Source organism: Myotis nattereri (genome assembly GCF_964212035.1).
Source record: "Myotis nattereri genome assembly, chromosome: 1".
Lineage (NCBI taxonomy): Eukaryota > Metazoa > Chordata > Mammalia > Chiroptera > Vespertilionidae > Myotis > Myotis nattereri.
Window position 1 is genome coordinate 200,844,147 of NC_138075.1, and position 12,909 is coordinate 200,857,055.

A 12,909-nucleotide genomic window follows, 5' to 3' on the forward strand; every position below is an offset into this window, starting at 1 on the left:
AGGTGTCAGAATGAAACAGTACCTTCAACACCACCTAGGGTTCTTGTCACTCATTCCTCTCTGCCCCCACCCCCCATCATTGCATTGCAGGCCTCCTTACTGATTGACAGACATGCATTGTACAGCCAGAGTTATTTATTTTTAAAGGTGAATCTGTTGGTCACTATCCCACCATAGCTTTAAAACCTTCCAGTAGGTTCTCACTGACGACAGGTACCTGAGCAAAGTCAAACAGGTGTTCCCAGTCTGGGCCTGCCGGTCTCACCGACTATCGTGCCCATTCCTGTCCCCCGTGTTCTAACACAGGTCTCCTGGTTTCTTCCACCCCTGGGCCTTTGCACATGTCAGCTTAATCTGGGAAGTTTCTCCTTCCGCCCTTTACCTAATTCAGCTCATCCAAACTTCAGCTGAAGTGTCATTTTTAAAGCAAGCCCTCCCTAATCTGTCCACGTCCTATCCCCTATTAACATGGCAGAACTTCTATTTTACATTTTTTTTAATGCAAAAATGAATGGCTCTCTCCCCCTACATTAGAAGCTCCGTAAGGGCAGAGGCCACACCCATGTTTTTCCGTAGTACTAAGTGCAAAGCTGACTCAACTGCTGGTTTTCTCACTTCAATTCCATAAGCAACACCTGGGTGCTTGTTAAATGCTGCTGCAGCAATTCAGTGGGGGCAGAAGCCTGGGATCTGCATTTTCATGAGCCACCTTCCTAAGTCCATATGGATGCAGAGGGCCTTTCCCCTCGCTCTAAGGCAGTGGTTCTCAGCCTTGGCTGCACGTTAGAATCACTTGGGAATCTTTTTAAAATCCTGATTTCTGGGCCTCATCCTCTGGAAATTCTGTTTCTTTGTTATGGGGTGGGGCCACAACATTAGTAACAAAGAAACAGAATTTCCGGAGGATGGGGCCCAGAAATCAGGATTTTAAAAAGATTCCCAGCCCTAACCAGTTTGGCTCAGTGGATAGAGTGTTGGCCTGCGGACTGAAGGGTTCCAGGTTCGATTCTGATCAAGGGTATGGACCTTGGTTGGGGGCACATCCCCAGTGGGGGGTGTGCAGGAGGCAGCTGATCCATGTTTCCAACTCTATCCCTCTCCCTTCCTCTCTGTAAAAAAATCAAAATATATTTTAAAATTTGTATAAAAAAAGATTCCCAGGTGATTCTAATGTGCAGCCAAAGTTGAGAACCACTGCTCTAAGGGCTCTAGAGACCTCAAACTCATTTTAGGTTTTTATTCCTTGTCTGTCTACATGCAAGCATCCCAGATGTTAACAGGCTTACTTTTATGGCACCTCTGAGGTAGTAAGGGTTAACTTAAACGGGTTGGTTAGAAAATTGGAAAGAGACATAATTAGCACCTGGTGCCTATCATGTGGCATCTGTAACCTTTAAATCAATAGCCCTCAACTCCGTTGTCATTAGAATCCCCTGCCACTAACTGAAGTGCCGCCCCCCTGCCCACCTCCACCCCAGAACTCTTTAATAGGGCCTTGTGTTTTCCTGGGAGTGGGGTGCAGTTAGGAGAATCCTTAGGTTAGAGATGGCGAAAACACTTTCCAGTTACAGAACAGCAAGTCGATAGAAACAAAGGCTAAAGCTGTCTTCATCAACTCACTTGAAAAAAATCCTTACATTTAGGAGGCCTAGTTACAAACCAGAAGTCCATTGAATGAATGTATTTAACATCTTAAAGAAGCTGCCTTTAGCAACCCTATTCCAAGCCCCAGCTGTGAGACTGATGATTAATAATGCAGTTTTGTTCACAGCACGCCTCTCCCTGCTACCCCGAGTTTGTTACCTACTAGACTGAGGTCGCCAGGATGCACTGAAGTTCGCACCCAGAGCTAGCCAGCCACTCAGGGTTACCCCGAATTGCCCCATACAGCAGGATGGCTCTGCCTCTGCCTCCTTCAGAAGCATGCTTATTCAATGGCTAGTTGGCTTCTCTTTATTCATGTCTTGCTTATAAGCTTCAGCCCTACACTCCCACATAAGCAGTAAATCTCACATCTATGAGCCCCTCTTATACTTTCCTCCAGTGATGAATATGCCTCAGAGCCTGGCTGTTCCATATGCAATCTATAATAATAAAAGTGCAATATGCTAATAGACCGGACAGCTGAACGACCTTCCGGACGTCCTTCTGGACAAAGCCAGGGCCACGAGGGCCAAGCCCCTGGTGTGAATTTTGTGCATTGGGCCTCTCGTGAACAAATAATACACGTGACAGGCCCAGACTGTTAACACAGGACAAGCTCTCCTAAACTTTATTTTTAAAAGACACGATTTTATGCAATTGTTTTGCAATTCTTTTATTTAAAGGTTTTGTCAAGAAACACAGCCTTGCACAAGGAGGCAAAAAGGAGAAGGGGCACACACAGCCCACTTGTCTGCTCCACTAGCACACGGTCGGTAGGACTGGTTTTTTACATTCATTTAAATGATATATTTGAAGCTGAACGTGCTGTCACAGGATAGGCGTTTGCCTTTGCATCTCCCACACAAATCTTGTCGGTGGGGCCGTTTAGGGTCAATGTGGCGAAGTTTTATTGAGCAGGAGCATCTAGTCTGTTTACAACTCTGAAAAATCAAATGAGAAGCGCGTTCAGAAGGTAACCCCTGGGTGACTTCCTGGAAGTTTAAAAGTTTTTTCCTAGTCCAAATGCTGCTTGAATGCACTCTAAGCAAGGCCCTGTGCTAATCTTGCCTGAATCCTTTCTAGCAAGGATAGGGTTATGAATAGAGGGTGCTTAACCCTTTGCCGTAGTCCCACGTTACATAGGATTTAGTTCGGAATTGCTTCTTTTGAAACAATTTTCTTACAGGAAGTCTTTTCCTGCACTTGAAGGGTGGAGAAGAAGCAAGCTGGGGTGAGGAAATGAAAAACAAAAGAACTTTTAAATAAAAATAGAAGTATTGCAAAACAAGGGAAGCTACTGCGGGAGGCTAGTGCCCAGTAGCAAGCCATGGCTCTGGGCTGGCATCGATGGCCTGGCCTCCCCACCCCAACCGACTGTACGCGACCTCACACCGAGGCAGAAGGCAAAGACATCCTCCTTTAGAACCTGACCTAACTCTGCCATGACCTCAGTGCGTCCTCACAGTCTGCCACACTTCTGGGGAACTTAGATTTACATTCGAACAAATGGTTCTCCTTTTTGCAAGCTCTCAGGCGAGACTGAACCTTAAAACCCCATGCTTAGCTCGGCCGGTGTGGGTGAGTGGTTGAGTGTCAACCTATGAACCAGGAGGTCAGGGTTTCAGGGTTCAATTCCCAGTCAGGGCACATGCTCAATCCTGGGGTGGGGGGAGGGGAGGTGTGCAGGAGGCAGGTGATCAATGATTCTCTCTCATCATGAATGTTTATCTCTCCCTTCCTCTCTGAAGTCAATTTTTTAAAAAAAAATCCCATGCTTACACTAAATGCTTTAACTTGGGCATGTGCTTCATAAGAAGCATCTGGGCCAAGCAGGCAACCTTTCCCACCCCATGTTAGCAGGACGGTATCCTATTTTTTCAGTTTGCTATCCCTTACATTAGACTGAGCGGTAGGTGAGGCGCATGTTCTTCCATATTGCAAGTGAGGTACTGGTCTCTAAAGAGGTTACCATGACCGAGATCTGCAAGGGCAGAAGGAAACTGACGCTGAGGCCTGTTTACCAGCTGAGCATTATTCCGAACTCCTACCAAAAAGCTGTCAAAACCTGGAGGTCCCTGGGAACCTAGCCTCTTTGAGGAACTATATTCAACAAACTGCACCAAAGCCTCTACCACTACCCAGTTCAGACAAAAATGCAAGCTCTTGGCTTACTTGACAGGTGATGGCCTCCACTCGGTAAGGGTTGTACGACTTCTGACAAGTCCTGCAGAACTGCTTAAAGTAAACCTGTGATGCGAGAGAGAGAGAGAACGTAAAGCAAGCCCTCGGGACACCCCTGGCCGAAAGATGCCGGTCGTGGGGCTGCTTACCTTGTTGGTGCCCTGCACACACCACACATAGGCACTCTCCCAGCGGATGTTGCAGTCCTTGCAGTGGTAATAGCCGTATTTCTGCTCCAAGAACTGAAAAGGACACCAGAGTTTCAACCAACAAGATATCGAATTGTTTCCCTTCATTTCAGAGGCTGAGGAGCATCTATCTCCTACTTAACACTGGCAGCTTCATTCCAGTGGTGGAGGTAAGTAGGGTCAGGTTCGAAATAGGAAGGAACGAGGCGAGCGAATGGCCTAATTGAGCAGCTTTGCAAACATGGGCCTAAGACGGTTTACGTGCCAGGTCAACTGGGTTCATAAAGCAAATTAACTGACAAGGACCGAGTCGGTGTTTTCCCTCAGACGGGCAAGGGGAGAGCCAAACACCCAGGGTTCTCTACTCCTCCCATTCTTTCTGGAGGCCTTTTCGGTTGGATCAAGTGCTTTTAGAACACAGACGTGGGGGTGGTTACGCTGAAGAACATGAGTGAGACTCTGAATCCTCAAGTACTTCCAGGTGTTCACCCAAGACGACGTTCTCCAGGCTGCTAGTTCAGTGCCCCCCGAACAACAGAGTAGGAATCCAAATGGTGGGCAAGCCACAGCTCACGTGTAACATGAACAAAAGTACCACTGCCTTACTCTTAAGCTGTCTTCCCGCCCAGGGAGAAACCAATAGCAAACAAGTCTTTGGAGTCAGGCCTTTCAAAGTGAAAGAAATTTGGGGGAGCGCTCAGCGACTTCACAGGTGAGCAAACTGAAGTCCGGGAAGGTTAGGAATTAAGATGCCACATAGTTAGTGCCCAGCCGGCGTGGCTCAGTGGTTCAGAGTCTACGAACTAGGACAGTGGTTCTCAACCTTCCTAATGCCGCGACCCTTTAATGCAGTTCCTCATGCTGTGGTGACCCCCAACCGTAACATTATTTTCGTTGCTACTTCATAACTGTAATGTTGCTACTGTTATGAATCGTAATGTAAATATCTGATATGCAGGATGTATGTTCATTGTTACAAATTGAACATAATTAGAGCATAGTGATTACTCACAAAAACAATATGTAATTATATATGTGTTTTCCGATTGTCTTAGGCGACCCCTGTGAAAGGGTGGGTCGACCCCCAGGTTGAGAACCGCTGATCTAGGAGGTCCCGGTTTGATTCCCGATCAGGGCACATGTCAGGGTTGCAGTCCCTAGGAAGAGGTGTGCAGGAGGCAACCGATCAATGATTCTCTCTCATCATTGATGTTTGTCCCTCCATCTCCCTTCCTCTCTGAAATAATTTTTTTTTTAAAGATTGCACATAGCCTGTGTATAAATTCTAGATTCACCTCTCCGCCCCACCCCCTCGTGGCCTCTTGTACCTACCATGCCTTCCCACCCCCTGGGTTACAGCTGTCGGCAGGGGACGCCAGGCTTTTGGGGTTCAGCTAGTGGGGACTGGCCCTCCTAGCCTGCCATGCCAACAGCCCAAATGCTTCCGCACTATTATGTTTCTGAGTGGAGGTGCCTTTCAGGAGCAAGGACAGACCCTGAGAGAGGCACTACAGCGGCTCTAGCTTCCAGCGGAAGCTTTCGGAAACCCAGCAAGAATCAGGGGCGAGGCGAACAGCACCCCAGTAGTCGACTGTTGTGGCTTTTGCCATTAAATTGAGAAAAGTGGGTGGGATCCTTGGGCATGAACTCTCCCGCCAGCAAGCCCACCTTCTGATGCCCCCCGCCCCCACCCCGGTACCCACCTAGATCGTCCACACCGGACAAGGTGCCCACGATGGCGTTTAGACAGCAAATATGCCCAGAATACGGACGTTTGAAGGGCGTCTCCCTCGCCAACCTCGGCGCCGGCGTTTTCAATCACAATCCGGCTACAATTAATTTACTCTTGGAGGCGGATGACGCCCGCTGCTGCCGGCGGCTGCGCAAGGCCCCCGACGTCCCCGCGCCCAGAGCGGAACCAGGAGGAGACGCGCCCGGGGTCCCCGCGCGCCCGCCCGTCCCGCCGACTCGGGCCTCACCTGGAAGCGCAGGCGCTCCTTGCCCGGCTCCGGGCTCCGCGGCGACGACCTCTCGCCCTCGCCGTCCTGGGCGCCCCCCACCGGCGGCGGCTGCTCCGGGCTCCCGGACGCGCTCCGCGGGGCGGCCTCGCCTCCCCGGGCCTCCCGCGACGGCAGCCCCGGCGCGTCCGCCGACGGCTCCCAGCTCGCGCGCACCTCCGCCGCCGCCTCCTCCTCCTGGGCCTGCGGCCGCTCCGGCGCCGTCCTCGCCGCCCGCTCTCCCCGCTCGGGGCCGCGGGGCCTCGGAGGGGGCGGCCCTCGCTCTCCCCACGGCGCCGCGGCCTCGGCGCCTTCCAGGAAGGTGGTGACCCGGCGCGAGACCACGGGCGAGTACACGGCGACGGAGCGCGGGAAGCGCGGGAGGCGCGGGCCGCCGCTCGGGGGGCTGCCCGGCTCGGGGCCCGGGCGCGCCGGCTGCGGGGAGGCGGGGCCGCCCGCCGCGTCCTCGGGGCCGGGGGCCGGGGCGTCCGCGTCGCGGGGCCGGCGGGGCAGCGTGCGCCGCCCGAGCGAGCACTGCACCGACGCGTCGCGGCGCGGGTTCACCTGCACCGCCGCGTCCCGGCTGCACGCCCGGCGGGGCCGCGGGGCCAGGCCGGGGCCCACCTGCGACAGCAGGGCCATGAGCTGCGCCCGCTGGAAGCTGTCGAAGTACTCGGCGGCCATCAGCTGCCCGTAGCCCGGGAAGGACGGCGGGGCCGCCCCGGCCAAGGCGGGGGAGGCGGGAGGGTGGTCCCCGGCGCGCGGCCGCCAGCCGCCCCCGCTCGCCAGGCCCTTGCCCCTGGCGGCCGGCGGGTAGAGGTAGGGGTACGGGTAGGCGGCGCACGCGGGGTACATGTAGCCGTCCAGCGCCTCGTCCCCCGGGGAGGCCATGCGCGCGGCCGCAGCCGCTCCCGCCCGCCGCCGCGCCCTAAATAGGCGGCCGTGCGGGGGCGGCCCGGAGCCCGCCCCTCCGCCGCGCCTTCCCGCCACGCGCGGCCCCGCCGGGAGGGCTGCTCCCCTCCTCCCCCGCCCCCCGGAGGTCCGCACGGATACCCTGAGATGTTCTGGAAGGAGGCTTCTTTGCGATGCACGCACTGATTTCTACGCGAACTTGCCCACCGGGAAGAGAACTATCACCTGGATGCACTGAGCCAGGTGGCCCCCATCCCTGGATTGTCCTCGGGGTCTGCGCGCCCAGGAAACCGAGGCGAGGCTGCCCGCCTCTGGCCAGTGAGCAAATGCGAAGGTTTGGTTGGGTTACCTCTGACCTCAGGTTATAGGTTATTCAGTGAGCTCAGGGAAGTCTTCCTATGAAGCCTTTCAGCACGTGTGGGAAGCGCTCTAGGTCACCACGTCCAGGCTAATTGTCATCTCCTGGGGCACGTGCTCCCACCCCACACACGCCCCACCTCATACGTGGGCCTTGAGGTGCTCTTGAGTACCTGCAGGTACTAATGACTATTCTTTGGGGTAGAGAGTAGTTCTACAGATTTCCTCATCTAACCATCTCTCCAAGAAGTAAATTGATTGGAGGTGTGTTAACATAAATGCATTAGGCCAAGTCAGTCCCCAATTGAAAAAAAAAAATGCGCTCTGTCCACCAGAAAAATGTCTGTTCATCAAGAGATATCAGATCAAGTAATCAAATATGTTAGTGTATTTTTTTCTGATTTGAAACAGGTTTGACACTAAAATACTTATATGTCATTATTTAATTGACCTGTTTGGGGATTTTTCTAAATACAGGTCAAATTTCAACATTGTCAAGTATTCTTAAGTTAAGCTAGCACACTTTTTTTTTTTTACAACAATTACATTAAACTCAATGATGCTTTACAAATATAGCTTGTTTTTACTCATATAAGATAGTGCACCAAAATTCTACATTTCCCAAGCCCCGTTTTCTGAGAGTTTACATCTTTGAAACAGTCATAGAAATTGGTTAATGGTTGAAACCAAAGAGCACACTTCACTTGTTCAGGCTTCACGTGCGTGCGCAGTCCCAGGTGCAAGTTATAATTCGACACTGACTTGTAATTGGTGAAAACGCTTAGTGAATATACCAAGGCGGCCTTACAGCGGTAAGTTCAAAACTGTTACAAGTATGGTATTGTGAGCCAATTGTGACCCTTAGGTAAACCATATACACTACCACAGACTATAAATACGAAGTAAAACTTCAGCAAGACAGATGCTCCTGTGTGTCTCCACGCTTAGAGAGCAGTCTGAGCAGTTTCCACCATCATCAAGCTCTCTGCGTTCACTGAGCCATAGGACGTGTCTGCCATCTCCTCTTCTTTCAGTTTCTTATAAGAAATATCGGTGTCTTCATCTTCATCGAGAGGATCTTGCTTGTGCAGTATTTCACTTCCATACATTTTATATATTAGCACAAAAATCCCTGCTTCTGCAGACTGGAAAAGGGCATAGAGCAAGGGAAACATGTACATGCTCCCTATGAGCCGTGGTGGGAAGGCCAGCTTGAGAATGGCGGTGCAGAGCTGCACGTTCTGGCTGCCCGTCTCCAGGCAGACGGTCCTCTTGCAGTTGGGTGGGAGCCGGAAGAGCGCGGCTAAGCCATAGCCCGAGGCATAGCCTGCTAGAGGCATAAAAATCGCGATCATGTAAACAGTGGCAGGAATACTGGCCAGCAGCTCAGGTCCTAACATAGTGCCGGTCATTATGAAAAGGACCACCAGTGTCACTAGCAGAGACCACAGGGAAACCTGGTGATAGAAAAGGGATAAACAAGCCATCAAAAAAACAAAGACCATTGAAGGGGAATTCAGGCCAGGGACTCCCAGCACTGGAAGAGGGACCCATCTAGTCTGACCTCCCACACAAAACGGAGATCTTTGTGGTCAAGGCCTTGACAGAGGACCCCTGAGGAAGGGCGGACTGCTGGGCGGGAGGCCTTCACAGCCCCGTGGCACAGCTCTGATTGCCTGGAGGCCTGTTCTTATGTCTAGTGATCTAGTGACAATCCGCCTTCTGTAACCGCAAGCCGTTGTCATGGACAGGCCCTCAGAAGCAACACAGACCGCTGCACCTCAAACAGCCTTCAGAAGTCTACACACAGTGACCCCGGGAAGGCTACTCTTCTCCAGCACCGTCTCCAGGCTCTCGGCCTCCATCCTGTAACTCTGTTTTGGAGTTTTTACTGTTCCGAGCACACGCTGAACTCGTGAATGTGCCTCTCACTAACAGGGCAGTCAGAAGGGAGCCCAATACACCAGGATGCTGAATAAATATTATACAAGATACTCATGCTACCAATGTACAGTTGACAAAAGCCAAACATAAATCAAAACTTATATTAAGTTTCAAAGTGTGCCCACATCAAAAGCTTTGTTAGAAGCCCTCGCTGGTTTGGCTCAGTGGATAGAGTGTCAACCTGTGGATTGAAGGGTCCTGGCTTGATTCCAGTCAAGGGCACATGCTGGGTTGCAGGCTCGATCCCCAGTAGGGGGCGTGCAGGAGGCAGCCGATCAATGATTCTCTTTCATCACTGATATTTCTATTTTTCTCTCCCTCTCCCATCCTCTCTGAAATCAATAAAAAAAAAAATTTTTTTTAAAGAGAACCCTCTGTTTTTCATATTAATAAAAGTTTGCCCCTCTGTATAATCAGATTACTTTAGAAAATAATGCAAGTAAAACACAAAAGATATCTTATGAAACCTAAATTGAAACATTGGAGAGACTCGTTTTCTCTCATGTAAAGGAGTTTGCATGTGCATTTTACAATGGCTAGTTCTGTATGTTACCAACCTCCTGAAATGAGAATGCTGTTCATTGTTTACTCTTATGTACTGCTGTTTCAGTTTTCAAAGAAAGCTTAATCTAGAAATATTTAAATATTTCCTCCAGTCACCTGTTACAAAATCTCTCCTGCTACAAAAAGCATCAGATGGTTTTTTTAAGCAATATTGGAAATATTGCATAAAATAGTAGAAATCCCCATGTTTTCACTACCTTTAGAAATCAAAGAATTGTAATGAGGAAGGAGTAAAAAAACACAAATTTATTAATAGCAATATAGCCTGTACTATTTATCCATGACCTAATTTTATTTTGTGCTTTAAAGTTCATATTTTGTGCATTCTATTATACTGCCATGATGTGATTTTTAAATTACTTTTGGTTGTATTAATACAGACTTATTTTTTAGAAAATTAATAAAGCATTTTAAAGCAGCTGTGTACAGTTTCTCAGAATTAGAGTTCCGCCTTTAAAACACTAACACATTTCTAAAATACACTACAAATTCTATTAGTAACGCATTTCTTCAGTACTGTACAAATTCTATTAAAATAATTCCATTTCGCCTGCTTGTTTTGTAACACATGAGCGGTTCATGGAAAATGTTTCCATTTTATGCACTGCCACCCATTTCCCTATGACCTGTTTCCTCCTGTGAGTACCAAGTTCTCTTGTGCTGTTTTTAATTGATCTGTGTCTTAAAGCTATAATTTCCGAAATTCAAAAAGGTGAAAGTTATCTTTGAGCATCAACTTTCAAAAAAAAAAAAAGTGTATCCATGCAAGGCCTGCCAAACCCTTTTCTTCCTCACCCCTCTTTCCCAAACCTCCTAGCGTTCAGCCCCGCTCAGGACCAAGGACTCCAAGTCCGCCAAGTATGGAAAGGAGGAGTGACCTGACCTTCACAATGTAGTCAGCCACCCGGTTGTATTTGTAGCGAATGAAGACGCCCAGCCCGATGGGGATGAGGGTGCTGCACAGCGTCAGGGTGACCGCGCCGAGAGGCAGCAGCTGCACCAGGGGCGTGTTGATCCAGGCCCGGCTGTAGACCCACAGGCACAGGGGCATCAGGGCCAGGGCCAGGAGCGTGGAGGAGATGGTCATGATGATGCTGCAGAAAAGGGAAGGAACGGAAGTCAGAATGGGCTGCGAGCCCAAGGGCCCGTCTGGCACGTGGGCCACCCTCGATCTGGAACCCGAGGTGGAAGGGAAAGGGGGCGACTGCTATTTCCCAGCTTGAGGTCTGGGGAGAACCTGCTTCATCCCAGGTGAGTGCCAAGAGGGCTGCGTGTCCAAGTCCAACTGAAACACGGACGGGGGTGGGGGTGGGGGGTGGGGGCCCTCCGCACTGCTGCCCCGGCTCCGTGCGGCCTGTGCGGCGGGCTATCGTCAGGATGGGCCGGATGATTTTGAGGGCCAGGAGCATAGTTTTTAAGCCTTCAGAACACCCGTTCGACACGGGAACGCTGCTGAACGCTACCTGTTGGATTGCACAGGATTACCTTGTCCTCTGTATGAGATTACTCTTTTCCGGGACCAATCGCCCTATTTTGTTGGGCATTTCCGGGGAGTCCTGGCCGCAGGCTTCCCAGTTCTCTTTGTCTTCCAGCGGCGAAGACCTGCGCGGACAGCCCAGCCCTCGGGGAGGTGGGGAGGGCGCCGCGGAGGAGAGGAGACCCCAAGACCCTCAGCTCAGCTCGCCCCGGTCTAGATCTCCCCCCCACAACGCCGGCTCTTCCCCTCTGCCTTGACTTCCACATCTTCCGCCGCCGCCGCCTCCCCGCTCCATGCCGGTCTCACCGCCCCTCGTCCTCCGTCCTCGATCTGGAGCCCCGGGCTGCAGCCGCGGCCGGTGGGGCTGGGAAAGCCGCCTCGGGGCCCCCGCTCCGTACCTGAGGTTCATGTCGCCGTCCACCAGCAGGGACATGAGGTTGGAGAGGTTCCCGCCGGGGCAGCAGCCGCACAGGAGCACCGCCACGGCGGCCACCTCGTCCAGCGAGCAGATGAGCGCCAGCAGGAAGGCCAGCAGCGGCAGGAGGCCGAACTGGCAGAGCGCGGCCAGCAGCGCGCCCACCGGCCGCCGGACGTGCGCGCCGAAGTGGTTCACGTCCACGGTGCAGCCCAGGCCCAGCATCGTGACGCACAGGGCGGCGCCCACCAGCACGTTCAGCCCGTGGCTCAGCGGCGTGTCCCAGAACGCGGGCTCGTGGGGGGCCCAGGGCCGAGGGAACGGGGACGCGCTCGCGCTGACCGCGGCGCCGGGGAAGCCGCCGGCCGTGGGCTCCGGGGAGGGAGCGGGGCCGGGGCTGAAGCTGACGCCGGGGCTCGGCGCGAGGCTGAGCCCGGGACTGGGGCTGGGGGCGGCGCTGGAGGCGGGGGCGACGGGGAAGTCGGGGCCCGGGCTCAGGCTGCTGGCGTTGGGCGGCAGCGTGTAGTTGTCCGGCTGCAGGGAGGACGGGGCGAGGAGCAGGGTGGTGTTGTCGCCGTCGGACATGGCGCTGTCGTCGGAGCCGGCAGGTTGGTGCAGCCCGCGCTGTGGATGTCTGTTCCCTGCAGCCAGCCGCGCGCGCCGCTCTCCGTCCCTCGGTCACCGCCGCGGTCCGTCGGTCTGTTGGTCGGTTGGCCAGCCTCGGCTGCACGCCTCTGACGTCTCCCCCGGCGGCGGGGGCGGCGGGCCGGGCTTTGGCTCCGGAGCGGCCGACGCCCGCGGGCGGGCACTCGGAGCGCAGCCCCCGAGGGCGAACCCAATCGCTGCGCCCCCGCGCCCCGCAGGCTCCGCCTCGCCGCCGAGTCCCTCCTTTTAATCACCAGTAAGTGGTTCTGTTTGAGTGTAGCCAGGGGCGGAACAAAGACCTGACAAAGGACAAGCAGGAGGAAAAACCGTGCCTGGCTGCTGATCAAGTTCTCTGATGCGCTCTGCCCCTTTGATAATGAAATCTGGAGAGCCAGGCACATAGGAAAGAGCGGAAAAAAGCTTATCTGTGTGCGCACATAGACCATATACGCTGTGCTAACAGCCTGCAACCCTGACAGGAGGGCGGCCTGGCCATAGCAGCAGTTCTCTGTAGGAAAACGCACTCCCTATCTGGCTTTACTTTGCAGACAAATTTTAAAATAATATTTTAATATTCAGACTTGA

The 12,909-nt window shown here is 52.8% G+C and overlaps 2 protein-coding genes across 2 annotated transcripts; both read right to left on the reverse strand.

Annotated features, from left to right (window-relative positions):
- Nucleotides 1–2,381: 2,381 nt before the first annotated feature.
- ZAR1 (zygote arrest 1) lies at nucleotides 2,382–6,901 on the reverse strand (the record flags this gene model as incomplete). Its single annotated transcript, XM_081106712.1, has 4 exons — nucleotides 2,382–2,585; nucleotides 3,817–3,891; nucleotides 3,975–4,067; nucleotides 5,993–6,901. The coding sequence occupies 4 exons, from the start codon at nucleotides 6,899–6,901 to the stop codon at nucleotides 2,442–2,444; spliced, it is 1,221 nt and encodes a 406-aa protein (XP_080962838.1). The 3' UTR covers nucleotides 2,382–2,441.
- A 744-nt stretch (nucleotides 6,902–7,645) lies between these two features.
- Nucleotides 7,646–12,538, reverse strand: SLC10A4 (solute carrier family 10 member 4). The gene is made up of 3 exons (XM_081094075.1): nucleotides 11,663–12,538; nucleotides 10,671–10,881; nucleotides 7,646–8,736 (listed from the first exon to the last, which is right to left on the reverse strand). The coding sequence occupies exons 1-3, from the start codon at nucleotides 12,262–12,264 to the stop codon at nucleotides 8,224–8,226; spliced, it is 1,326 nt and encodes a 441-aa protein (XP_080950201.1). The 5' UTR covers nucleotides 12,265–12,538; the 3' UTR covers nucleotides 7,646–8,223.
- Between the last annotated feature and the right edge of the window lie 371 nt (nucleotides 12,539–12,909).

Bases quoted from the DNA above. Each gene is read 5' to 3' on its own strand.
- SLC10A4 (XM_081094075.1), bottom strand. From the start codon at position 12,264: ATGTCCGACGGCGACAACACCACCCTGCTCCTCGCCCCGTCCTCCCTG. The intron at 10,882-11,662 runs GTACGGAGCGGG...CCTTTTCTGCAG, and splicing joins GACGGCGACATGAACCTCAG to CATCATCATGACCATCTCCT. The intron at 8,737-10,670 runs GTCAGGTCACTC...TTCTATCACCAG, and splicing joins TGGCTGACTACATTGTGAAG to GTTTCCCTGTGGTCTCTGCT.